Raw genomic sequence first — 25,278 nt, 5'->3', positions numbered from 1 at the left:
GTGATGTATGTATGGCATTTTATTAAAAGGTGTTGTGGGTGAAATGGGCTTCTTCCATGTGGTAGTTGGAAGTCTTGTTGCAACAGTTCATTGAATAAAGACCAGGCCTCTCCAGAGAGCCAAGACTGGGCAGGGGACCCAGGACTCACCCCCCCCCCGGAGATGAAGAGAAAGGGAAGGAATGCTACCTACAGCCTGCCCACGTCGTCCACGAAAAGATCCCACCCTCCTATCTAAAGTAACTATCTAAAATGCCCCCCCAAGCCTAACTATGATCTCAACCCCAAGCCCCATCCTAACCCTACACCTAACCCTAACTAGTCCTCTATGCACAAAATGAAATATACAAAATTTATACAAAATATGCACAGATGTGCACAAAAAATGTAAAATAAAGAACAAAATAAAAATATTAAAATAAAGAACTAAAAAATAAGTGTTAAAATAAAAATTAAAAGAATAAAAGAAAATCAAAATAAATCAAAGTAATAAATGAAATCAAAATAGGAAAATGAAAAAATAACAATTCACTAATACTCTGCCTAATCTCCACTAACCGCCAGTAACTCCTCCTCCTTCTCTCGCCTCACTCCTAACCCACAATGGCTGCCTGCGAGTCAGTGGCTTTTAAAGGAGAAGCAAGAGATGTCACAAAGGAGGGGGGGTCCTTGTCACCGTGGCAACCCCCTCACCTGGACCTGGGCCCACCTGGTGATGCTCCTCCTTCAGACCTCAGAGACCCCTGCTGCTCCGCCGGCCCCTGGGCTGCATCTGCCTTTCACCTCCTTCTTCCTGCAGCCCCATTCCCCAAGGGAGACCAGCCCCACATCCTCCCAGGCAGGCTAGGGGTCTCCACAGCGCAGGATTGGACCATCAACTTTGCATTCAGAATTTCCATCCTGGGCGGCATCTCCGGGGGGGGGGGCTGACAATGTCTTTCCCCCCCCCCCGTCTGAACCCCTGGAGAGCTTCTGCCGGTCAGTGCAGGCTAGTTGAAGAAAGAGACTGAGCACCTGAGAGGCGAGCAGAGGAGGGAGACCAGGATGGTGAAGGGTCTGGAAACCAAGCCTGATGAGGAATGGTTGAAGCAGTTAGAAACCAACCCTGATCCATATTGTAGATATGGAAGACAACACTAAACAGAACTAAGCGTGTAAAAAAAAGGAAAAAGGGAGGGCAACTCTATTTTACGATGGTTACGAAAAGGTTTACGATAGAAAGTTAGAGCTGACTCTTCCCCGTCCTTTATTATTTATAGAGTGAATATTGCAGTTGTTGTATAAGGGATTATTTTTTTGACCGGGATGTAATTGAAATTCCTAAGATTTTGGAACACAGAAATAAAATCATCAACCATCAGTTCTATTACACGGGACGCCACCTAAATTATATAATTTTGTATTTGAACAATTGGTATTTTATTATAATTTGGTATTGTTATAATGAGGCTATTATTGGATTGAAATTGAAAATTAATAATAAATTAATAAAAATTATTATCAAAGATGTTATTGCTTTGCCAGTGCTTGCCATTTGCTAATCAGCATGGAAATCATATCTGTCAGGGCTGCTACCCAGTCCCAGCTCACATAGGACCACGTTAGCCAGCGTTCACGTTAAAAGAGTCTTTATTGGGTTACAGGTTCCATTTCCAAACTGCAATGTGCAGCCCCACGTCTTCTATGTCAGACCGGCGAAGACCCGTCTGAGTCTCCGCCTCTAGCACACCAGCTTAATACCCTAGCCTTGCTCCACCTCCTGCGCCTTTCCTTCCGTCTCTGGGTCCTTCTGCCCCCCGTGGTCTCTTCTCTCCTACTCTCTTCTGACGCGGACCCCCCTGACCCTTCCGCCTCCTTGCGGCGGGCTTTGGGACCTGGCTCACTCTCCGGGCTGCTTACTGCGCCCGCTTCCGCTGCATTTGAACTTGGCGCGCGCGCCCAACTCTCTACCTTCCTCTTGACCGTTTCGTCGCTCCCCGAGGTGGGCGTGACTACTCCTGACTCATGCCCTCCCTCCTGCTGAAAGCCTCCGTAACCCAATGTCTGGTCCCCTTTCTCCCCGCTGCTCCCAGCTGGGCACGTGGGTCCCGATCTCCAGCTGCTGCTCTCTGATCCCTCTCTGGACCCTTCTTCCTGGGGTGTCCCCCTGCTTTCCCCCCTTGCTCTGACCGCTGGCGCTCCCTTCTGGGAATCCTCGGACTCACTGGACAGGCTCGGTGATCTCGGGTCGTCATCCCCACTCATCCTTCCTTCGTATTCCTCCCCCTCGCTCTCTGTCTCCTCCCTTCTCTGCGTCTCTGCTCCTGAACCCCTGACAATATCCAATTGCTAATCATTCAATCAGTCATATTTGTGTAAATTACCATATACTCAATTTTCTATTTCCCCTTTTCTGTATGCATTCTGTATCGTTTGTAATTCCATTTCATATCATCTCCATTTATCATTTCTTTTAAACTTTATATATCAACAGAGCCAAGAGATTTGTTTCAGTTACATGTCTGTGGGGGGTTTGTTGTTGTTGTTGTTGTTGTTGTTGTTGTTGTTGTTGTTGTATGAATAAGCTTTATTCCCATCTGCTATTGAGCAAAATCAAGCCATGCTGAGGACCCAATGGATGCAGGTTCCTTGGCCTGGATTGAACCTAATTGGTGATGTCATTCGCCGGTTTCACCCCCCTCCCAGCCCCCCCCCAGCCCCCAGAAGGAAGAGTTTGCAAAGGCTCAGATCACACTCAGGCAAGAAATAGCTCCAAAAAAGTTTATTGAGAGTCAATGGACAGAACAGTTTTTAAAAGGGAGATATAAAAGTGTTTTTATTGGTGTGGGAGGGGAAGACTTTAAAACTGCCGGCTGCAGCCCTTGGCTCTGTGGCCTGAGAAAGGGGGGCTGATCCTGCAAGGACCGCGGGGGGGGGGGCAGGAGGGGAGCAGCAAAACACCAGTTCTTCTGGGCTAGTGCAGAGTTTGAGTGGAGGCAGTACAAGGTGGGCAGCGGGAGAGAAGGGCCCCCCAACTGGCCCCCCATCTTCTGGGGGGGGGTTGCCCTGGGACCCTTGCCAGCCGCCCCTTCTCAGAGCTGGGCTCCCTGCCGTGGCTTTTCCCCCACACTCAGGCGGCGGAAGAAGCCCACCAGGGCAGAGACGTCCTTGGGGGAAGCCAGGGGGGAGGCGGGGAGCTCTGGGCCCTCCTGGGGGGTCTTCTTCTGGAACAGGGTGGGGAAGCGGAAGCCGCTGGGGGCTTCGGGCGAGGCAGGGCCTTGGGGGGAGGCGGCCACCGTGGCCATGGGGGGGGACCTCAGGAAGGCCTTGAGGCCCTGCCCAAAGAGCCCTCCGGCCTTCTTGCCACAGCCAGGGGGGAGGGTGGGGGTGGTGGGGGCGGCTTCCGGCTCCGCTGGCCTGGGGGGCTCTGCGCAGGGGGGCAGGGCGGTGAGCGTGTGTCTCCGGCGGCCGAGGGGCAGGGCCCTCTCTCGGGTGCTCTGGGGGCTCTCCAGGGCGAGGCGGAGGCCCTGCTGGGACCGGTTGCGCCTCCGGGAGCGAGGGGGCCGCAGGAAGAAGAGGTCCAACTCCACGTCCTGCAAGCCAGGGTCGCGCGCCGAGCAGCTGGCGATGGAGCGCCGCTTCTGCTTCTCCTTGCGCTCACGCTCCTGGCGCTGCTTCCGGCAGACGGCCGCCTCCCGGGCCTGGTTGTCCTGGGGGGGAGGAGGAGGAGGAGAAGGAGGAGGAGGAGGAGATGAGAAGAAGCATCCTGTTCTCTCCAGGGCCAACCAGGGGCCCCCCTCCCCCCCGAGCACCAAACCTCCCCCCTCCTGCGCTGCCCAGAAGCAGAGACACCCCGGCTAGCTGCCTTCCAAATACCTCTCTGCCTCCAGGAATTTATCTAATCCTCCTTTCATTTTTTTTTTTATAAAAATGATATTTATTAAGATTTTTAAAATTACAGGACAAACAAAGAAGAAAAAGAAGGAGAAAGGACAAAAGAAAAACAAACCACAATCAAACAATACAAACTGGTAAAAATCAAAATCAAAAAATAACAACAAAACAGATAACACAGCACAATCAAAAAACAAAAATAAGCCACAGAATTTTAAAAACAAATCCAATATTCTCAAATTCTTAACTGTCATTACCTTCTTTCATTGACCTCCTCACTCCTCCCTTTTTTTGTATCCTAATTGTTAATAGTCACAGCAAATCCTTTCCTTTTTTCATAATATTCTGTCATTACATTACCTTAGTCTATTTTAACCTTATTTTACTATAAAGAACCCTAAAACTTAAAACTTACATCTTATTTATACCAATTTCTCATAACCATAAGATATTCTTACATAATTCTTTTAACATTTTTGCTGAAGCCAAATAATTTCGTTCCAACATTTTTCTAACATTCATTAATTTTATAAGACAATCCTAATAATAATAATTTAAAAATTCAAATTTTCTTCCAATCTTCATCCAGCGTCTCTTCCTCCTGGTCCCGGGTTTTGTCAGTCCTTTCTATCCCATCAATCTGGCGCATTAACCTGGTAATCTTATGTCCGAGGCCCTTAAGTCTCTTCCATGTCCCTTCCGCGGCTCTTCTTCATATTTATACCTATACTTTACTTTGTCTCCTGCTCCTTTCACTCGTGGGCACTCCAGCTTGGTGGTGTTTTTAACCCTTCTCGACAAATCAGCCCCTTTTCCATAGTCCTCACTAAACTCCATGTGGTATTTAAGAACATATTTCAAAGTCCCTCTAGAATTAAGAGCCCCCACAACCCCAGACATCTCGCGGCCCATTGCCAGATTTGGAAAGTCAAAACATCCCTGCATAGGGGGGTCTATCCAACCCCCCATTTCCAAACCAAACAAAACTTTATCTCTCCAAATCTGGCTTTTTCCAAGTTCATTTATCAAATCCAACAACTCATGTTCCTGCTGGGCCACAACTCCCTCCATCTCTGGCATCCGAGGTTCAGCAACATCTTCTTCCCTCATCTGATCTGTCAGAGCACACTCCTGATTTGATTCCTGGGTGGGTTCTATATAGTTACCCACTACCTGTCCAAAATTTCCGATCACAACAGTCATCAAGTCCGTCTTCTCATGTAGCTGATCCAATAGGGCACTTGTTTTACAGAAAGCATGCACCAAGGCTTCTGAATACATTGTTCTGCAAGGTCAGAAGTCTGTTCCCATGATCGTTATCTGTTGCAGCTGCAGAGCTCCCCGGTTCAAATTTGGAAACAGTTTCACAGGCTCCCTCTAGGGGAAGAACTTCTATTTGTTCTTTTCTTTTAAAGACAGATCTAACAGCAGTTTCCTTTTTCAGATATTTTGTCAATATTTGTTCCTTTAAAATGTGAAGGAGAACAATGGAATGTTTCTCTTCTTTTAACTATCTGTCAAAGACATTTGTCTACGGTCAATGAGCTTCCTAAAGAACGTCAGTCCTGACACCCGGCTCCCAGGTTCAAGACGGTGGGAAATTACTTTTCTTTACACTCTCTTCTGCAGGTATAAACAGTCCGAAAAAAATCCCCCCTCTTCTCCTGCTCCCAAAGGGGGTTCAACGATTTTAAATGATGAAAGTTAATCCTTTAGAAACTATTTTCTGAAACTTTAGTTTGCCATGTCTTTGCTTTAATCTATCTACAAGAAACGGAAGGCTGACTTCCTGTTTAGACCTTCCCGTTTCAGTACCAAATTAAAAAAATATATATTTGTCCAATTTTCCTTTCTACTCGCAGGTCGTTTTTTAAAGTCCAATTGTCCAAAATTAAGTTACTCACGGGTAATTGTTTTAAAAGCCAACTTGTCCCAGGAAAAAGGCAGCGCTCTCCGGCAACGGCTGTGTGGCTTCGCTCCACGGAAGAAGCAGTTGACTCTCAGCACCGCGCCACTTGCCCCTCTTCGCTCCGGAGCCCGTAATGGGGTTCCTTTACGAGTTGGGGGGGTGCGAAAGGTGCCCACCGAGTCCCATGGTCACAGGCTTCATCCGCCTGTGATTTCTGAAAGGGTCCCCGCTTCGCCGTAGTGGGAAGACCCGTTTTCCGCGAAGCTAGTCCCTCGGATCAAAGGGAGTCCGCCATTACCGATGGCACCACCCCGGAAGTCTGTCTAATCCTCCTTTCAAGGCATCCAGGTTGGTGGCCGCCTTGCCTCCTGTGGCAGGGAGTTCCGCAGTCCCACTATGTGCTGCGTGAAGGAGGGAGCCAGGAGCTGATCCTGCACTCTGCAGGGGGGTGCTGGAGCCACAGCAAAGCGGGAGGCCATGCAATGATCTTCAGGTGCCCCAGGCAGAGCCACTGCAAGGAACCCCACCCGCAGTCTCTGCCCCGACTGGTGAGGAGGCTTTAAGCCAATGCAACAAACTGGCTTATAAGTATAAAACCAAATTTACTAGAGTAATAGCTAGAATAGAGATAGACTTGTAACCATTCAAGCAATGTGTGCATGGATCAATCACAGGGAGGCAAATCAAACCCACCCCCTGGTGAGAATCACGCAAGTGGGCAAAAGGAGACCCCTTCTCCGGATATTTTACAGGTTTCGCTACACGCTTCATCAGGCACTTTCTTTATCCTGAGCAAACCGTTTTGTATGACTGGGTAAGGTATAGTATGAGACTGATATGTTCTAATTTTTATGGTTTACCACACATTGTAATTGGAGTGCTTTTTGTATCGTGCAGCTGTTTGGAGTGATGTGTGGTGGCTTTGATTTGAAAGTGCTACTTTCTGAACAGCCTTTGTTTTGCACATGGTGCCTTAGTATGCTTGTTGCTTGAATGGTTACAAGTCTATCTCTATTCTAGCTATTATTCCAGTAAATTTGGTTTTATACTTATAAGCCAGTTTGTGGTGGTGGTGTTTTGGGGCTCTAAGCCGGCCTGATCTGCCTCCCCACCTCAGAGGAGTCCCCTGCTCCCCAAGGGGATATCCCACCACTGCCCTCCAGATGGGGGGAAGGTTCAAGTGTGATCAGGACTGGGGGAGGGAAGGAGCGGGGGGAGGGCTCCGGGTTCCGTTCCCACCAGGGGCACCTGCAGAGGGGGCTGGGAACGTCCCCGGAGAGCCTTGGCTGCCAATGGCCGGAGTAGCCGTAAGACGCCTTCCTATGTCCCTCCAGAGGCCCATAGACTGCCCCCTTCAGGCCACCACCCCACCAGTGTGTCGGGGGGGGGGCAGGTTTTACCTGCACGGCAGCCAGGAACCGCTCTCCGAAGGACTGAAAGATGCGGCAGCACTCAGTCAGGCTGAAGGTCTCACGGTCCTCGCAGAGGAAGTCGCAGAGGGTGGCCGCCGTCTGACTCAGGCCCTCCTGGGAGGCCCGGACGGCCTGCAGCTCCACCCCAGCCACCTGCACAAAGGGCCCCACCTGGGCGCCCAGACCCAGGCCCTCCAGCTCCCCCTGGGCACTCCGAAGGCGCTGCCCCAGGCTCTCTAGCTCCACCGTCACCTCCTGGTCAACGATCCTGCAAAGGGAGCGCACAAGGTGTTGGGGAGCTGCGCTTGCTTCATTCCCCCCCCCCCCGACTGCCAGACTACACCCCCCCCTCGCAGCTGCAAGCCCAGTCCGCTTCAGAAGGCCTGGCAGGAAAGACAAGAGAGCAAATGAGGAACTGGAGCAAGGGCAGGAACTGGAAGGGATGCCCCCCCAACCCCTTCATTCCCATTGTCTCCCCCCCACTCCAAATGGGGGCACAGAGCACTGCCCTTCCTCACCGCGAAGCTGGCCCCACGTGCTGCAGCTTGCTGGGGAAGTGCAGGAGAGCTGGGTCCTTCTTCTCTGCCTCCTGCAAGGAGAAGGAGGTGGTGAGTTAGCCCTGGAGACCTTGCCCTGTCCTGCAGGGTCAAGGCAGGGAAAGGGGAGAAAGAGCGGAAGGGGGAATCTGGCGCAGTCCCTGCTCAGCCAGGAAGCTGATTAGAGTCCATGGGAAGAGAACACCCCCTTCTGCCCCACGGGGAGAAAGCAAGGGCCAAGGCAGCCCCGGTCTTCTTCCAGAACAGGAAACTGAGAGGAGGAACTAACAGACCGGCCAAAGGACCGGTATCTGTTTTTACACTGGAGCAAGAGGTGAGCAGCGAGGCACCAAATCATGCTGATGATGCTAAATTGTTCAGGATGGTTAAAAAACCCCACAATCGATTGCAGAGGTCCTTTTGGAGCTCTTCATAAACAGAGGAAATGGGTGGCCCAAGGACAATTCAGTGTGAACAGGTGTAAAGAGTGCAAGCTGGAGCAAAACCATCTTAATTTCCCCTCTATACAGACCAGGAGCCAGATGTGGGGGTCATAGTGAATGCGTCGTTGGAGACGTCAACCCCATGGATGGCAGCCGTGAAAACGGCAAATTCCACGCTAGGGATCGGTCACGAGGAAAGGAGTCCTGTTTCTGGCCCTCCTTCTGCCGGCGTTTGCTGAGGGCACCACCCACATGGGGCACACCCCACCAGCCCCCTTCCTACCCGCTGTGCCCACTCAGGGGTTGGCAGAGCTCACCAGGGCAACAAAGTGCAGAAGGTCCATTCCTGGCCGGTTGGCCTTGGTGTCCGTGAGCCTCAGCAGCGAGGAGATGCGGAAGCCCAGCGCAGAGCCCGCGTAGCCTCCCTGCAGGCAGAGGGGACACCAGTCTGTTATTATTATTAAGAAGAAGGAGGAGAAATTATACCCCACTCATCTGACTGGGTTGCCTCAGCCACTCTGGGCAGTTTCCAACAAAGGACAGATAAACATCCTCATCAAACATGAAAAACTTCCTGAAACAAAGCTGTCCTCAGGTGGAGTCACAGGCCAGAGCATCCCAGCCCAGCGGCCAGCCTCTTTGGCCACAGCTCATGCCCTGCCCTGCTGCTGCCCATGCCCCTCCCCAAAGCCACATGTTCTTCCAGCTCTTCTCACCAGCCCCAAACCCAAAGAAGCCCTGGCTGGCCAGCTGCCAACTGCCCGCGGTGCTCAGAGCAGAGACTCGGGGGCCAGGTTGTGCCACCCGCTGAAGAGCAGGCCCTCTGCCCTCTGTTGCAGGCTTTTGTGGGGGTGCAAGGAGGGGCTCCCGCTGCCAGCTGGGTGGCTGAGAGGCAGAGAAACCAGGTGCCATCTCCTGCTCAGGTAGCGCCACCTCCACCGGGAGTGGAGCACCCCCCTACAACTGGGGACCCCTCAACCCCCTTGCCCTCCCAACCCCCCATGGGGCCTGGAGGCTGACCCAAGAGGGCGGTGGCATTTCCTGCCTGCCAGACCAGAGGCAGCCCTCTCCCTCCCCTGCCCCGGCCAGCCAAGCCCCCTCACCTCATTCATGTAGTTTCCTGCCTTCAGCACCAGCTGGAGGAGTTCGTGCAGCTCCTCACACTCCAACAACTCTGGGGGAGGGGAGGGGGGACATCAGATCAGGGGGGCGGCAGAGATCAATCCAGTCCATACTGGTGAAGGGGGGTGGGTGGGATGGCACCCCTGCCAGGTGACTCCAGTGACCCCGCATTGCCTCTGGGACACCAGCCCTGCCAACTGAATGGCTGACAGATCCCCACTTCTGAATTTTGCATTGCCACCAGGACTAGCTGATAGCCATTCTGCCGCCTCCAGGCAATGTCTGGCCCCTGTTCCTTCTCCTCCCAGCCCGTCCTGAGCAGGGAGAGTCAAGCCACACGCCCAGGACTCAGGTGCCCCCCCTCCCCATGGGTACCTAGGGCTGCCTCTGTCAGAATCTGGATGGCCGACTGCAGCGAGTTGAGCTGGGGGAAGAACTCCTCCTGCAAGACCAGGAGCTTCAGGCGGTGGACATAGCTGGCAGGGACAAAGAGAAGGAGGGAATCATGGAACCGCTAGGCTGGAAGGGACCTCAAGGGTCCTCTAGTCCGGCCGCTGCAGCGCAGGAATGGCAGCTCAAGAACCCATGACTGGTGCCACACCCCCTCTGCTCAAAAATCTCTCAGGGAATCAAACACATCAGAAAGTCCTTCCTCATGTTTAGTTGGAATCTCCTTTCTTGAGAGTTTCATGCCTTCCAGAGAAGCAGAAAACAGCTCCATCTTCCACTGTTAATTATTTCTTTATTGATTGGCCCTCCAGATATCTGAGGAGCGCTCTCTGCCTTCTCTTCTCTGAGCTACACATCCCCAACGCCCTCAACCGTTCCTCACCAGGCTTGGTTTCCCGGTCCTTGAGGAGGGCATCCTGTCCCTCTGCTCTGGGGCAGCCCAGCAGGAGCCTCTGCTCCCCCCTGGACCCACGCCAACCCTCTCACCTGGGCACCTGGATGAGGAGCAGGGCAAAGACCTCAGCCTCCGAGAGGCGGCTCTGGCAGCCTCGGAACGCAGCCAGCTTCTTGGCCTTCCCAAAGAGAAAAGGGGAGGTGTCACTTGGGAGTTGGGGAGCAGAGCAAGCCTTCCCCCCCCTCATTTCCCAGCAGTCACCTCCTCCGCATCAGGCAGCATCTTTGTCAACTCCAGCAGCTTCTCCGCCCCGTAAAGGGCTCCTGCTCCGTCCTGGATATCGGCCACAATCTCCTGGACCGGCCTGGGAAGAGAGACGAGGCAGCTCCCTGACCTGGGCTGGCGCCTTCTGCACCAGCCAAAGGCCCCCTCGCCACCCCTCTCTCTGGTGGTCCAGCCCAGCCGCCCCCCTGCCTGCCCTGCCACCCACCTCTTGAACTGCTTGAGGAAGATGCCCAGGTTCAGAATCTTCTTGGAGTCCAGAAGGGAGACCTGGAGGGAGGAGAAGCAGGGAAGGACTTGAGCAAGAAAGCGCAGCCTCTCCTGGCCACCACGTGTCACACCCACAAACCTCTCTGCACCACCCAGGCCCTGACCCTCTCCCAGCACCTTCCTGGAAGCCCAGAGTCCAGTCCTGCTTCACTTGGGCAGCTGCCTTCTGGGAAGAGGCTTTCTTCCAAACCAGATCCACCATTCCTGCTGCTTCCCCTGCTCTCCCATCCAACAAGGGCAGGCGTCACCCTTGAAAGATGCCACCCAAATGGCACTGAGCCCCCCAGCCCAGCTCCAAGGCTCCAATAGTTGGATTTCAGGTCAAGGGGCAGGTGGCCCCACAAAAGGCAGCCAGCTTGGGCCAAACCAGGTGACTGACAGGCAGCAGCTCCCCAGGAGAAGAGAGATCAGACGCCCCCCTCTCCTTCCGCTGGATCCTCTCAGTTGGGGACTGAGCCAGGGACTGACCTGGGTGACTCCCTCCCCCCTCATCCTGGGGGAGAGAGCAGGCCAGCCCCACACCTTTCTCCCTCCACTCTGCTCTGACACTCTGGGCCTCAGGAGAAGGGCCGCACAACCCTCTCCTCTCGTTTCTCAAGGCAGCGTCTGGCACCCCAGCGGATCTCTTCGCCCCCCCCCCGCCCACTTCCCCAGACAGGCGGCCACACACGCGGCTCCCGGGGGCCCCTTCTGGACGCCGCCCCGTCGGGCTCACCTGCTCTGCCGCCGGCTGCCCCCGCAGGCTCCCCCCGGGCGGCTCCGGGCGCTGCCCGAAAAGCTCCTCCAGGAGGGCGAGGTCCAGCGGGAAGCCCTCGCCCCGACGCCGCCCGGGCGCCGTCCAGAGGTTGTGGCGCCCCCGGATGCGCTCTGCCGGGATGGCCTCCCAGTTGAAGTTGCGCAGCCGCGCCGCCCGCCGCCCCGAGCAAGCCTCCCCGCCCGGCCAGGCCCGTGGCGCTCCGGGGCTCACGCCGACGGGCGGGGGCGGCGGCGGCGGCAGCGGAGGCGGCGGCGAGGCAGCCGCGGGGTCCGGGGGCAGAGAAGCCGTCGAGAGGGTGGAGGCGTCGGCGTCGGGGGTCGCCGCGGGGCCCGTCCAGTCTGTGGGCGAGGCGGGAGAGCTCCGGACGGTCACCATGGTCGGTAGGAAGAGAAGAGAGCACAGTACAGGCGCGTCGAGAGCCGTCGGGGATGTCCGCTCCCAGCCCACGGCGTCAGGGAGTCATCGGAAGGGGGCGGCCTCGGACGTGCCCCACCCAGCCCGGCTCCAGACGTATCACCTGAGGGCTTGAGCGGCAAGGGACGGGGCGGGAGCCGATGAAGCCCAGAGCTAGCGCGCGGAGGGATAGGACCGAGGAAGCCAGGCGAGGATGGCGCCCAGACGCCGCCTCCTCCCTTCCCTTCCCCGCTGACTTGCTGCTGCCCAGGCCAGGCCTCTGCCCCGCAGCTCACGCAGGTTTCAAAGAAGCCCCGACGGGAAAGGGCTCCCCACCGGAGCGGACAGTCCTGGCTTGCCTACACAAAGCAAGGCTGGCAAGGTCCAGGAAGACTCGCTCGCCTCTGTCCCGCGGCAACCGACGGCTGCCTCGGCGTCCATCCCGGGGGCGGCGCTGCCGAGCTGCGACGGGGCGAACAACTGTGCCTTCTTTTCCATCTCGGGTCCCTAAGCCGTTATTTTTCAGCTGGTGGCTGAAGACGCCCCAAAAAGGGCACCGGCGGCCGCATCTCAGCTGGCGACGGGGGGCGGGAGGTCCCCAACCAAGGAGCCCCCCCCCCATTGCCTGACTCGGTCACAACAGGTGCTGTTGGGTTTCTTTCAGAGGTATTAAGGTGTGCGCCACACCCCGACCTGCTTCCCGCCCGCCAGCGGGAGGGAGGCGGGACTACGAGAGAGGGAGCGGCCGGACTCCTGGGTCCTGCAGGGGCCCCTTAGCCCGCCTTCCGCATGCCATTGCTTGGCCGCGGTCTGCTGGACGTGGCGGGACTGGGCTCGGCTTCCTTCGGCATGTCTCGACGTGCTCCCAGCCGCTCCTTTCCAAGGAACCGAGATATGGGGGGGGCGTTTCTTGGAGCTCTCCCTGTAGTGCCCCCACCAACCAAGGCCTTTGGGGTGGAGGCCGTGGGGCTCCTGCTTCTATCACCACTAAGGGAGTCCTCTCCTGGCCTCCTGCCCGAGCCCCACAAGTGATCCTCTTCCCCCTCTTCTTTTGGGGCTTGCAATAGGTGAGGGAGTCCAGAGGAATGGGGGGGGGGAGGCCTGGCTGCCAATTTGCGAAGGAACCTCAGGCATTTTATGGTGAGGCTCTCAGAGATTGCAGGTAGCAGGATTCCTCTTTTTATGATATCCTGTTGTTGCAATCTTGAATTTGCCCCTCCTCTTTCAGAGCCATCCAAGCTGGTGACCCCCCCCCCCCGCCTCCCAAGACACACTAGGAGCTCAGCTGCTGTATACAGTGGTACCTCGCAAGACGAATGCCTTGCAAGACAAAAAACTCGCTAGACGAAAGGTTTTTCCGTTTTCGATTTGCCTTGCAAGACGAATTTCACCTATGGGCTTGCTTCGCAAGACGAAAACGTCTTGCGACTTTGTTTCCTTTGTCTCAAAACAAAGACATGTGATACGGAACGGGGGGGGGGCAATGTCTTCTTCACTACAATATATTTGCTCAATTTCTCTAGGACTCCATCACCCCTCCCCTGTCCTCCATAATCTCTCAAGTAATACTGTCAAAATCCTGTTACAATGTATCCACTCTGTTTCTGCTTTTGCTCTCTAGTACAGAGTGGCTTAGAAATCACTGAAATCTTCAAAAATTGATATAAAATCAGCCGTGGTTCTGATCTGCTCGTTCTCGGTGCCATTCAACTCAGTTCCCCTTGGACTCCATGATGCTGTCCCTACTTCCATAATCCCCAAAGCGGCAGGTCACGTACGCAGGAACTTCTTAATCCTGTCAGATAGTTTTGCAAATCCTTCCTTCGGGCAATACTAGGTGACAGACGATGTATATTCCTGGCCCATTGTCTTGCCACCACCGGTACTCAATAAATGTGTATCTATGTATATTTCCCGCTCCGCATATCCCCCCTCCCTCATCCGAAAATGCTAATTAATGTAATCCCACCTTTTCATAATGTATTCATGACGTGTAAAGTATATTCATGATGTAACTTGTGAAACCCAACCTTCCCATAATGTATTCGTGACGTTTCATGCACTGTATTCTGGGACATGGAGGGAAATCTCAAAAGTTCATGCCACCCCTTTCTCGCTGTTCAATCTCGCCTTGAACCTGTTGCGCAATAAACTTGGACCTTCTGCAGTTTGCTCCTGTGTCCGGCTGAGCTCATTTTCTTCCGCAGGGACCCACGGACTTAGTCCGATGAGCTGGGTGGCAGAGTAACCCCGCACCCAGATTTTAGCCGTAACACATGTTTTGTTTATAAAGTTAATTTATTTTCCCTTCAATTTTTGAACTGCTCTTTACAGTATGTGTGACTTTAAAGAGCAGTTAATAAACTGTTGTTGTACCAAATTTGGCTTTGTTTGGACTTTTTTTACCATAGGAACGCATTAATTGATTTTCAATGCATTCCTATGGGATTTCGTGATTCGCAAGACGAAAAATTCGCTAGACGACAAAACTTGCGGAACGAATTAATTTCGTCTTGCGGGGCACCACTGTACTGCAGACCAGGAAAGACGCCAAGAGGATGCCAGCATGGTTAATGAGCAGAGTCAAATAGGTATCTGAAGGAGTGTGCATGCACACAAAAGCTCATACCAAGAACTAACTCTAAGGTCTCTAAGGTGCTACGGGAAGGAATTTTTAAATTTAATTTTATTTATTTTGTTTTGTTTCAACTATGGAAGACCAACACGGCTACCTAACTGTAACTAGCGTCAAATAAGCTATTGGAGGCAAGAAGGCTTCTCTTGGGAAATGAAGTCTTGTCCAAATGAAAAGAAGAAAAAGGAACACAAACTTTCGCAAAAAATGAAAAAGGTGCAAGCAGACAGAAAGGGCTGGCAAAACTGAAACCGAGGAGCACATTGCTGAAAGCATTAAGAGCAACAACAAATTCTTTAAATGTATTAGTAGCAGGAGACTGGCTATGGTGGGAGTTGGACCCTGGGATGACCAGAGAGTCCAAGGAGAAGGAGATTGCAGAGAAGCTGCAACATAAGATACAGGGCAGATCCCAGTGCCTGGACTAACATTTGCAGGAAGGTCGTCTAAGGAACTGAGGCAGGAAGCAGCAATGAGAGGGGAATTCTAGGCCCAGACAAGACAGAAACTGACCCACTCAAGGATTCTCTAAGAATTCAAACGTGAAACTGTCAATTGTCTTTTTAAAAAAATGTACCCCGTCCCTTGGATCAGCCTGCATGCCTGAGAACTGGGAAGCAGCCAATGCAACACCAATTGGTAAAAAGGGATTCGGGGGGATCCTGGAAATTACGTACAGTCCAGCTACACCTGTTCCCAGAAAAGTGGTGGCCAAGCATTGTTAAAGATGGTACCTCGGGTTACAGACGCTTCAGGTTACAGACTCTGCTAACCAAGAAATAGTACCTCAGGTTAAGAACTTTGCTTCAGAATGAATAGAAATCGCATGGCGGCAGCGGGAGGCCCCATTAGCTGAAGTGGTGCCTCAGGTTAAGAACAGTTTCAGGTTAAGAATGGACCTCCAGAACGAATTCAGTTCTTAACCCAAGGTACCACTGTATAAAAGAACAAGCTGTGGGCAACCAAGGAAGTGCAGAGTCCGGATGGGGAAGAGAAGGCATTTCTTCTGGCAGGGCAAGGGATGGCGCCCGCCTCCAGTGTCTCCCCCAACAGGCAGCTGCTGTGCTCCCTCCCGTCAGAGGCAGCATCCATCCCTCCGACTCCCAGATGCGGCCGCAGGAGGAGCAGGTGCTGGTCGCTGGCTTCCCAAGAGCATCCCGTTGGCTGCGAGAGCAAGACGCTGGACTGCTGCTTCTCATGGTCTAGCATCCTGGGGTGGGTGGGTGTGCATGCGCGCGCATGCTCTCTCTATCCACTTTCTCCACACCATGCATAATTTTAGACACCTCTTTCAAGTCCCTTTCCTAGTCTTTTTTAACAACTGAACTCGAGAGCACTCCAGCTTTTTGCTCAAAAGGAGCAGCTCCACGAGTGTCAGGCGGGGCAGGTCCTTGTGTTCCCCACGGGGCAAGTCTCCCAGGTGGAAGAGAGGGGGCCAGGGGCCAGATCAGGACCGCCAGCACAGAGACCCCCCCCCCCCGGGCACCTGCCTGGCTGCAGCAGGAACTGAATTACATTGAGCTGGGGGGAGGCAAGCTTGCAGGAGCCACACAAGTGTGGGCAGGACAAGAGAAGTGACAAATCATGCAAGAAGCAGACACCCCCCTCCCCGGGCAACGAAGAGGCTTTACGTTGGACGCTTGGGTGCAACTCAGCTTGTGAAAGTCTGCACAGGAGAGGTCTGTCTGTCCCTGTGCTTCTCACCTCTGGAGCTGAGCTCCCTGCTGCTCAGGCAACTTCCGAGGTTGCATCCTGTTCCACAGCTTCCTCCCCCTTCTCTCTCGAACCTCAAGAGGTCACCTTGGCACTATTCTGAGAACAAAGGAGCCAGCACAGCTGCCTTTGCTTTCTGCAGATTAGCTAGTTGAGGCTGGAACTGGGAACTTGGCTCTCCAAGCTCTGCACTTACCGTAAGCTCCTTTGCTGCTTTCCTGACATCTCTGGGCGGCAGCAAAGGCCAGCCGGCTCCTTCCCAGGAAGAGGAAGACTTCACTCTTCCAGTCCACTCTCAGGTCAGCTGAGGCAGCTCTGGCCAGCTCTCTTGCCCCCCCCCCCGTGTGCCCCAGAGGGAATTCCCCCGCAGAAGGTCCATCCGTAGGAGGGATCCCCACATAAGAGCTTTTCTCCAGTTAGAAACAGAACATTGCACTTTATTTCTACGCAACCCTTTTGATTGTCTCCAAGGTCACCCGCTCCTCCTCCTCCTGGATCTCTCCATCATTCCTTAGTAATGGAAGTCATGCTTCTTCGACTGAAACGCAACAGACTACATGGGGCAGGGGCCTGGGCTGCTGATCTGGAGCTGGGGGAGCCTGGAAGGAGAGCCAGAGGGTCTCTCAAGGGGTTGGGCAGGAGCCCCTTCTGGGAGTGAGCTTTGTGAGGGCATCTGGCTGACCCCCAGGGGAGAGAGGCAGGCCCTCCCTGGCCCCCCGCTTCCTCCAATGCAGCGGCCAGACCAGGCAGGCTTCAGCGGAGAGACAAGAAGGGGAGGAGGACAGAATGAGAAGGGACCCAAAGGGTTTTCTAGACCAGCCCCCTGCAGTATGGGGGTCTTGCTGGGCGCCTCCTCCTCCTGCTGCCTGCCTGGCAGCCCCCCCTGCCTGCACCCCCATCCCACACACATCAAGAGGAATGATGGGGGGGTCCTGCCACAGAGTCGGAGTGTGCCAGGATGAGGCCTCCCCTGGCGTCAGCAACAGGAGCAGGGCAGGCTCTGATTCGTACCGTTTATTCTGGAATCTTTACAGAGTGGGTTGGGGGGCCCAGCAGGGAGAAGCACCCATTCCTTCACCTGGTGCCCCCCTGCCTCCCCCCCTCACCTAGGAACACAACACAGGGGTACTGGCCGTAAAACACACACACACACGCACACACACACACACATCCCCCCTCCCTGCAAGGCTAAAGCCATGCTACTTTTTGGTCCATACTGGGAGGGGGGGCAATCCCAGCTTGGGATCCTCACATTCACCCCCCCCCACCCCAATAGCAGCACATCCAGACTGAGGCCTCCTGCGCACAGCTCCCCTCCCCCTCCCACCATTTGGGGCACAAGTAGGGAGAGGTCAGAGCTGCCCAAATGCGGGACCCCCACTTCACCCCCCTGTGAGAAAAGTACTGGAGCAGAACAGCAGCTGGGGGCCAGAGGATGACGCCCCCCCCTCTGTTTATGCCAGCAAGGGGGGCCAGGAAATGTGTAGTGTGGGGCTGGAGCTGCCCCGTGTCCCCCTCTCCCCAAAATGCCAGCCCCCCTTTTGTGGCTGTTCCCCACCACCACCATGGAGTGTGTCCAAAGTGCCGGCCCTGGTGGCCTGGAGGAGGTGGTGGAGGCGGGGCCCCTTCTGGGGTGGGGGGGAGTCCCCTGTCCCTCAAGCAGCCGCAGGAAAAGCTGGGGGGGGGGAGAGAGGAGAGACTGTTTCTGCCGGCCAGGGCCCCCTCCTCACCCAGCCGGCCTCTTCTGCTCCAGAGGGGGGCGAGGGGGCGCCTGAGCTCAGCCCCCTCCCCGCAGAGTCCAGGTCCATGAGGGGAGCGGGGGCCGGGGAGGGGGCCGGGGAGGGGGCTGGCAGTTCAGGGCTCCTCCAGCCACGAGGGCTTCTCTGCTCCGGGGCTCTTCAGCTTGATGTTGAACTGCTTGAGCGTCTGCTCCAGCTGCTGCTGGTTGCCGGCAAAGTAGGCAGAGATGGCGTTGTGGAAGAGCAGCAGCTGCTTGTGCATCACCTTCACCTGCAACGGGGGGGGGGGAGGAGGGGGGCGTCAGAGGAGCCGCCTGGAGCAGGACAGGAGCCCCCAGGGGCCAGCCACGCACCTCAGGGGGCTGCAGGGCATCACTGCTTCCGCAGTTCAGCTCTGTGCTGCGCCAAGGACTTTCTTTACTCCTCCCCCCGGGATGGCTGGTCCTCCTGCTGCCCACCTCCGCCCCCCACCCAAGGAAGCCCCCCCCTTGCGCCCCTCCTGGACTCTTCTTGCCTGGCCAGGGATGCTCTGGCTGGGAGTCCTGGACCCAGGCGTGGAGGACAGGCCAGTGTGGGAGGCCTCTGGCCAGGAGTCCCCCCCCCCCTCACCTTGTTCTCCTCCAAGAACTTCAGCTTGACGGCCACGTCTGCCCGCAGCTTCTCGTACTTGGCGCGGTGGGCCTGGAAGTGGGCCTGGGCGGCATCCAGGCGGCAGAGGGTGCTGGCGTCCCGAGGACCCAAGTTCAGCTCCTCCAGGTCCGTGCGGTAGGCGTCGTACTCCAGCCTGCACGGGGGGGGGGGGAGTGTCAGAGCAGCGGCACAACTCCCACCCCTTGGACAGATGCCCCCCAACTGGCTGGGGGGCATCTGCTGGGCCCTGCCTGGAGCTGCCCCCCCCCCCCCCGCTTACAGCCCCACCTGGCCGTCTCGTACTGCTTGACGGTCATGAGCGTGTCCTCCATGGTCTTGTTGACCAGGGTGTTGATGCTGGAGACAAAGAAGTTGACGGCCCCTAGGAGGGTCTCCCCATTCTTGCACAGCAGCTTCTGGGTCTCTGCGTTGTAGCCAAACTCCTCCTGCGGGGGGGGGGAGGGCCTTGAAAAGGGGGCTGACCATCCCGGACCCCCCCCCAAGCCAGACCCCTAAGGCAAGAAACCCCCCAGAACCTGAGAGCCTTGATAGCTCTCTCCTGCCCCACACACTTGCCCAACCCTCTTTCAAAGCCCTCCAGGTTGGGGGCTCTTCTTGGGGGGCGTGTGGCTGCTTCCGGTGCCCTTGGACGGGGGCCTCCCCTCCGCCTGGCTCCTGGGCCACCCTGCCTGCCCCCTGCCCAAAGGACGTGGGGCGCTTTCCCCCACCTGCAGCTCCGGGGACTTCTGGCTGAGGTCGGAGAAGGCGTCGGCCAGGGCGTGCTGGGTCTGCACCAGGCTGTAGAAGTGGTGGGTGAGGGCTCTGGCCAGGCCCAGGACGCTCTCGTACTTCCGCTTGGTGTCCCGCAGGAGCTCAATCTGCGTCTCCAGCTCCAGGTCGACGGTCCGAGAGCCCCTCCCAAAGCGCTCCGAGAGCAGCTGCTTGGTGCACTGCGGAGGGAGAAGAGGAGGGGCAGCAGCTGGGGAGCCTCGCCCAGAGCCGAAGATCCCCTCGCCCTGCAGCGGGTTGGGCTAGATGACCCCCCAGGGTCCCTTCCCAGGATCACTAAAGGGACTCAAAACAGCAAGGGCGTGTGGGCGGGCGGAGTTCAGCTGCCAGACGGAGGAAGAGCAGGTGCGCGGGAAAGCCTTGTGCACAGGGGCCACAGCCGAAAAGGCCGTTCCCCCTCCTTCCTGCCCTCTGGGAAGGGGGCCAAGGGTCCCGCAGGGTGGGTGCTGACCAGCGGCTTAGTGGCTGCCCCCTGCCTTTTGGAGCAGCCCCCCAAGCAGGGCACGGAGGGGTCCTGAAGGCAGAGCCTTGCTGGCGGGCCAAAGGGGATCGATCCAGAAGCAAGAGACCGATCCATGTGAGGAAGAGGGCACCTGCCTGGCTCAGCGCCCCCTCCTGCTGGGGCTGAACACAACGCCTCCCCCCCCCCGCTCACCTTGTAGGTGTTGATGCCCCACTTCTTGACGACATCGAACTTCTCCACGGCGATGCCCCGGGTGGCCTCCTCGCCTGCCAGGGCCGGGTTGGAGTGCTGCTGGTGCAAATTGGAACCTGCAAGGGCCGAGCGGGCAGGGGGCTTCCTGAGCAGGGGGAAGGGGCAGGTCCCCCAATGCTCCGGAGGCCAAGCCGCCCCACGGAGGAGGAGGCAGGGAAACACCTCTCCCCCTTGCCTACCTTCCCCTGGAAGCCTGCACCCCAACCGCTCCCATGGGGGGGGCCTTTTGGGGGCATGGGATAGGGCAATACCTGAGGCAGCAACCGCCTGGCTGGCTATCCGGCTGGCAGCCGATGGGCTGGGGGAGATGAGCGGTCTTCGGGGTGGGTGAGATGGAACGAGAGAGCCTGAAATGGAGGGGGCCCAAGGCGGGGCAGAGATGGGCACCGGGCAGGGTGGGGGGGAGGAGGAAGGGAGCCATGGAGGGGGCGCAGGGTAACACAGGCGGGTTGATGAGCTGCGGCAGACACGGACAGGGTGGCATGAGCACACGATGCCAGGCTCCCAGAGGAGCATGAGGCGGGCACAGTTCCCCAGGCAAGGCGCTGGCTGAGCTACGCCCCTTCCTCATCCCTGGGGTCAGGGGAAAGGGAGGCTGCAGGAGGCCCGTCTCGAAGGAGGGGGGCAGAGGGAGGGGCCTTGCTGACGGGTGCTTGGCCGAGGGACGCCCTTCGCGGGCAGGCAGGGCTCAGCTGTGAGCAGATTGGCCCCCTCCCCGCGCAGAGAGCAGCATGGCGATTCTCTCAGGCTGCCTGACCTTTGATGGCGCTGGTGGGGATGATGCCCTCGGCGGTGCCCCCGTAGCCCCCGGAAACAATGCTGGTCTCGTTCAGGTTGGGCCCCGACACCATCACCTGCTGGAGGTCCTGCAGCGGGAGAAAGGGAGCGTGGCCGAGGCCAGCGCGAGGGAAGGGGGCTTCAGGCAGGCCCAGCGGCGTCCCCTCCACCGGGGGGGCTGCTCTGCAGCAGGGCCTGCTCCCCCAAAATCAGGGGCCTGCGGGGAGTCAAACTAGACTGCTAGAATGGGGGTGGGGGGTCCCAAAGGCACTTCCTCCCCTGCCCAATAACCATCAGAGCTCAGCTTACAGAGCCCCCTGAAATCTCCCCCTTGCAAGCCCCACACACTGCGCCCGGGACATCAGTGGACCCCCCCTTCTTCCCCCCTCCCTGTTACCTGCTCCAGACCATCGTCTTCAGCGAGGCGCCGGGAGTCTCCGTTGCCATGGATTGGGATCTCCATGGTGGCTGCTTTGCTCATCAGCCCGTCGGTCATGCTCAGGGTCTGGGGGGCCAGAAAAAAGGGGGGCTGAGGCGCCGGGGCAGAGGAAGGGGCTCCACTGTCCACCCCCCCATAGGCCCCCACCCCACACGCTGGTCCCGGTCAATAGCTAAGGCAGCCTCAATCCTTCTCCCCCCTCCTGGGAAGCCCCCACAACCAGCCAAGATGCCAGTCCAAGGAGGAGGGCGCAGCCCGCCTCCCTGCCCCCAATGCCTGGGGGGGGCTGGCAGCAGGAGCAAAGTGCAGCAGGACACCCCAGGGCAACCCCCCCCAGGTCTTCAGGAGCAAAGAGCTGCCTTCTGGTGGCCCCAGGCGGAGGACGCCACTGCCCAGACCTGCTCTGCTGCGCATGCCAGTCTTGTTCCCTGGCGCCTGGATTTGGCCAGAGGGCCACCTGGGAAACCAGGGAGCGCAAGAGGAGCACCACGTTGGCCACCCTCCCAGTGCCAATCTCCCTTCCATTCTCTCCCCCCTTTGCCAGGCCCCCTTTGAGTTCTCAGGTGCGACTGGAACCAGCGTTTGAATAAAAAGCAAAGTGGGCCTTGTTTCCCCCTCAATGTACCAAAAAGCCTTTCTTGGAAAGAGAAAAGAATGTGCTCCTGCTACCTGGCAGCCCCCTCATGCCAATTCCACCCCATCACTCCCCGACAGCCCCTGAAACCCCATAGATTCCCAGCCCCCCCGCCCCAGAGAAAGAAGCTTCCTGGGCTGCCCTCAGCCTCACGTGGCATTTTCTTCCCCCAAATGCAGAAAGGAGAAGAGAACAGGCCCAGCCAACCTCGGAGGCACAACAGGGGAGGAAGCCCCCACCCACAACCCTTCTTCAGAAACTAAGAGAAGCGCCTACAGCCCGGGCACCATCTGGGCCAGGTCAGAAAGTTTAACAAGAGTGCCAGGAAGAATGCCACCCCCTGGGGGGCAATCCAGCACAACCCATGTCGCCCTCCTAGTGGCACCAGTCTCACCCAGGAACCTGGGGGGGGCAGCTTCAGCAGGAACCTGCCAGAATGAGCCCCACATCGACTTGCCCAGCAGACAGACGCAGGAAGCGGGATGCAAGGGGTTGCAGCCCCCAAGACGTCTCTTGTCTCTCAATACCTGGGCTTCCCCCTTCCTGGGCAGCCGCTCCCCTTGGGCAGAAGTTGTTTGGGATGACAAGTCCCGCCAAGGGGCCCAGCACACTGGGGCACGGGCAGAGATGCCACACGCCTGAGGCGGGGAAGGAGCCACAGACACAGCAGAGAGCATCAGCTCAAGGGAGCCAAGTCCAGGGGGGGGGCATCAGCACCCAACCCTCCAAAGCAGAATTGGCGGGGGCAGCAGCACCTCCTGCAAGCCGACCGAGATGGGGCCCAATGCCCAATGCCCCCCCCTTCTTGCTGGAACCTCAGTCTGTCCGTGCCCCCCATGCAGTCAGCCTATTTTCATAACTGGCGGGCAGTCATGGCGTGTCACCTCCAAGGGTCCCGTTGGCACGTACATTGGGATGGGGGGGCGAGAGGGAGGGGGAACAGCTCCCTCCCCACTCCAGGAACAGGCAGAGTTTCCAGGCTGGGGGTTGACGTGGCCGCGGACGGGCGCCAGCTTTGCTTCGGGGTATTTGCTTAGCACTGCGGGTTTCATTGGGGAGGGAGTCGGTACACACCTGTAAACTGCAATGTATTGCTATGAACTTCCCTGGGAACCACCGGCCAACTTGGAGGGCGGAATCTCCTGCCCCACAACCCAGACCCCTCGCCAGCTCTGGCCAGGACCCTCCCTCCTTCCCGCGGCTGAGTTTGAGCAAGACAACCTGACCAAGCCCCCCCCCCGCCATGATGGAGAGGGAAGCCGTTCTGTCCTTCAGAAGCCCCCCCCCCCATCCTCGGGGCCTCTGAGCCCGCAGGGACCCCCAAGCCCCCTCTCTGGCTCCCCCCGCCTCAGGGAGCGGAGGGGCGCCCCCTGCTGGCCATGTTCCACCTGCCCCCCCCTTGCCCCGAGGGCCCCTCCGGAGAAGCCGGCCGTGCCCGGTGGGCGCCCCTGCCGGCCGTGCCAGGCTGCCCTCTCGGCCTGGGCTGCCCCCCCCCCTTAGCGCACCCCGCGGATCGGGACCGGCGGGAGGCTGCCGGGAAGGGGGAGCGCGGGCGCGGGGGGCGGCCCGGCCGGGAGACGCAGGACCCCTCCCGGAGGGGAGGAAGCGGAGCCCCGGCCTGGGGGCCCCGGAGGGGGGCGCCAAGAGCCCCCGGGGGAGCCGACCCCGCCCCCCGGCCTGCCCCCCCCCGGGCCCCGGGTCCCCCTGCCGAGGGGAGGAGGGGGGGAAGCGGCCCCGTCGCGGCTCCCTCCCTCCCTCCCGCTCGGCTCGGCTGGGCGGCGGCGCACCTGCCTGGCGGCTCCCGGAGGCTCCGGGCGTCGGATCCGCGTTGGGCCCCGGGCACACCGGAAACGACGTCACGCGCCCCGCGCCGGAGGAGGCGGGGCCTCGGCCAGGCCGGAAGTGGATCCGGAAGCCCCGAGAGGAGGAGGAGGAGGAGGAGGAAGATGGAGCAGCAGCAGCAGCAGCAACTGCGCGGCGTGAGAGGCGGGCGGGGGCGGGCGGGCGGGGGGCGGGGGGGGAGACTCTCTTGCGGGCGACACGCGTCGGGGGGGGGGGCTCGTGGGAATGCGGGGGGGGGGCGCCGGGGGTCCCTCCCTCCCTCCCAGCCTGGCCTTGTCTTTGCAGCTGCGCGACTTCCTGCTGGCCTACAACCAGATGACGGAGCTCTGCTTCCAGCGCTGCGCCTCCAACCTGAACTACCGGGCGCTGACGGGCGAGGAGGTGAGCGCGGCCCGGGGGGGAGGGGGGAGGGGGGAGCGGGGCGGCGGGGCGGCGGGACCCCGGCCGGGCTGACCCCCCCCCTCTCTCTCTCCCTCTCTCTCTCCCCGCAGGAGAGCTGCCTGGACGGCTGCGCGGGGAAGCTGGTGCGCTCCAACCACCGCCTGATGGCCGCCTACGTCCGCCTCATGCCCTCGCTCGTCCAGCGCCGCATCGCCGACTACGAGGCCGCCGGCCAGGAAGCCGCCCTCCCGCCCGCCCAGCCCCGCCTGGTCAGCGCCTCCTGACGGCCCCGCCGGGCTGCTGCTTCGTGGCTGCCGCGCCAGGGAGCCCCTCGAGACTGGACTCCGGGGCTCCTCCTGGGGCCCCTCTCTCCAGGAGCATCCCAGAGCACAATAAAGCCACTTTCGGGGACCCCTTGCGCGTGAGAGTGCTGTGCCGGCCCCCAGCGGTGCTTCCCTTTGTGATCTCCATGCTGCTGGCCTCAGCCACTTCTGCTCCTTGAGGCTTCAGCTTGAGAGCAGAGCTGGAAGTAGCAAGGCTTCACCGCCAGGTTCAGCACCTGCTCTTCCAAGTTCTGATTTGAGGTGGCGGGTGCTGAGCAGAGCCCCCCCCCCCCCAAGGAAAGGGTTTGCTGGGAATTCTGCTGCTGTGGCCACCACAGCGTGGCTTGTGGGTGGGATCTGGATGGACTGCGCCACATGAGCCGTGAACCCCTGAAGCAGGGGTGGTGCCGCTTCATGTAGACCAAATGCATTTGGAGATGTGCCCCCCCCCCCCCCCCGTTCCATCAAGCATTTGGCAAAAGGAAACATGGATCTCCAAGAGCAGAGCACACAATGCAGGGCACATGGATGGGGGAAGGGCCTTGCTGCTCCTGCACCAAAGGGTCTCCCAAGAAGGACCATCGTAGCCCAATAGCAGGGGAAAAGCTGTGCATGCAGAAGGTCGCAGGTTCAATCCCTGCTGGCTCACAGAGAGCTCTGCCTGGAACCCCTAAGAGCAGCTGCTTGTCAGTGGGGCTGGTACTACTACTAAGAATAATTTTATTATTTGTGCCCCACCCATCTGACTGGGTTGCCCCAGCTACTCTGGGTAGCTTCCAGCAGAGTAGAAAAACACAGTGAGACATTAAATGTTAAAAACC

At 58.0% G+C, this 25,278-nt stretch overlaps 3 protein-coding genes across 5 annotated transcripts; 1 reads left to right on the top strand and 2 right to left on the bottom strand.

Moving 5' to 3' along the window:
* Window positions 1-3,034: 3,034 nt before the first annotated feature.
* On the bottom strand, window positions 3,035-11,822 carry LOC309531586 (FH2 domain-containing protein 1-like; the record flags this gene model as incomplete). The annotated part of the gene is made up of 10 exons (XM_082221176.1): window positions 3,035-3,688; window positions 7,182-7,461; window positions 7,712-7,782; window positions 8,490-8,597; window positions 9,276-9,346; window positions 9,670-9,770; window positions 10,231-10,316; window positions 10,400-10,502; window positions 10,629-10,690; window positions 11,406-11,822. The coding sequence occupies 10 exons, from the start codon at window positions 11,820-11,822 to the stop codon at window positions 3,071-3,073; spliced, it is 1,917 nt and encodes a 638-aa protein (XP_082077302.1). The 3' UTR covers window positions 3,035-3,070.
* Window positions 11,823-17,821: 5,999 nt separating this feature from the next.
* On the bottom strand, window positions 17,822-23,779 carry ARFIP2 (ARF interacting protein 2). Of its 3 annotated transcripts, XM_082220642.1 has the most exons (9): window positions 23,699-23,779; window positions 21,236-21,343; window positions 20,819-20,927; window positions 20,313-20,408; window positions 20,002-20,117; window positions 19,286-19,507; window positions 18,846-19,003; window positions 18,537-18,711; window positions 17,822-18,198 (listed from the first exon to the last, which is right to left on the bottom strand). In XM_082220642.1, exons 2-9 carry the CDS (start codon window positions 21,332-21,334, stop codon window positions 18,043-18,045), a joined length of 1,131 nt encoding a protein of 376 aa, XP_082076768.1. In that variant the 5' UTR covers window positions 21,335-21,343; window positions 23,699-23,779; the 3' UTR covers window positions 17,822-18,042. The 3 variants fall into 3 exon arrangements, with proteins under 3 accessions (XP_082076768.1, XP_082076769.1, XP_082076767.1); XM_082220643.1 differs by lacking the exon at window positions 20,313-20,408; XM_082220641.1 differs by lacking the exons at window positions 20,819-20,927; window positions 21,236-21,343; window positions 23,699-23,779 and having other exon boundaries at window positions 20,002-20,146; window positions 20,313-20,801.
* On the top strand, window positions 23,763-24,418 carry TIMM10B (translocase of inner mitochondrial membrane 10B; the record flags this gene model as incomplete). Its single annotated transcript, XM_082221175.1, has 3 exons — window positions 23,763-23,890; window positions 24,039-24,134; window positions 24,245-24,418. Exons 1-3 carry the CDS (start codon window positions 23,858-23,860, stop codon window positions 24,416-24,418), a joined length of 303 nt encoding a protein of 100 aa, XP_082077301.1. The 5' UTR covers window positions 23,763-23,857.
* Between the last annotated feature and the right edge of the window lie 860 nt (window positions 24,419-25,278).

Source organism: Podarcis vaucheri (genome assembly GCF_965113315.1).
Source record: "Podarcis vaucheri genome assembly, chromosome: 4".
Classification (NCBI taxonomy): Eukaryota; Metazoa; Chordata; class Lepidosauria; order Squamata; family Lacertidae; genus Podarcis; species Podarcis vaucheri.
The sequence above is the reverse complement of the archived record's forward strand: the minus strand, read 5'-3'. Positions and strand labels throughout refer to the sequence as shown.

Coding starts and splice junctions, on each gene's coding strand:
- ARFIP2 (XM_082220641.1), bottom strand. CDS start 20,632: ATGAGGAAGGGGCGTAGCTCAGCCAGCGCCTTGCCTGGGGAACTGTGC. Junction 19,508..20,001: donor GGGGCATCAACACCTACAAG/GTGAGCGGGGGG, acceptor CTCCCTCCGCAG/TGCACCAAGCAGCTGCTCTC. Junction 18,712..18,845: donor AAGCAGTACGAGACGGCCAG/GTGGGGCTGTAA, acceptor CCCCCCGTGCAG/GCTGGAGTACGACGCCTACC.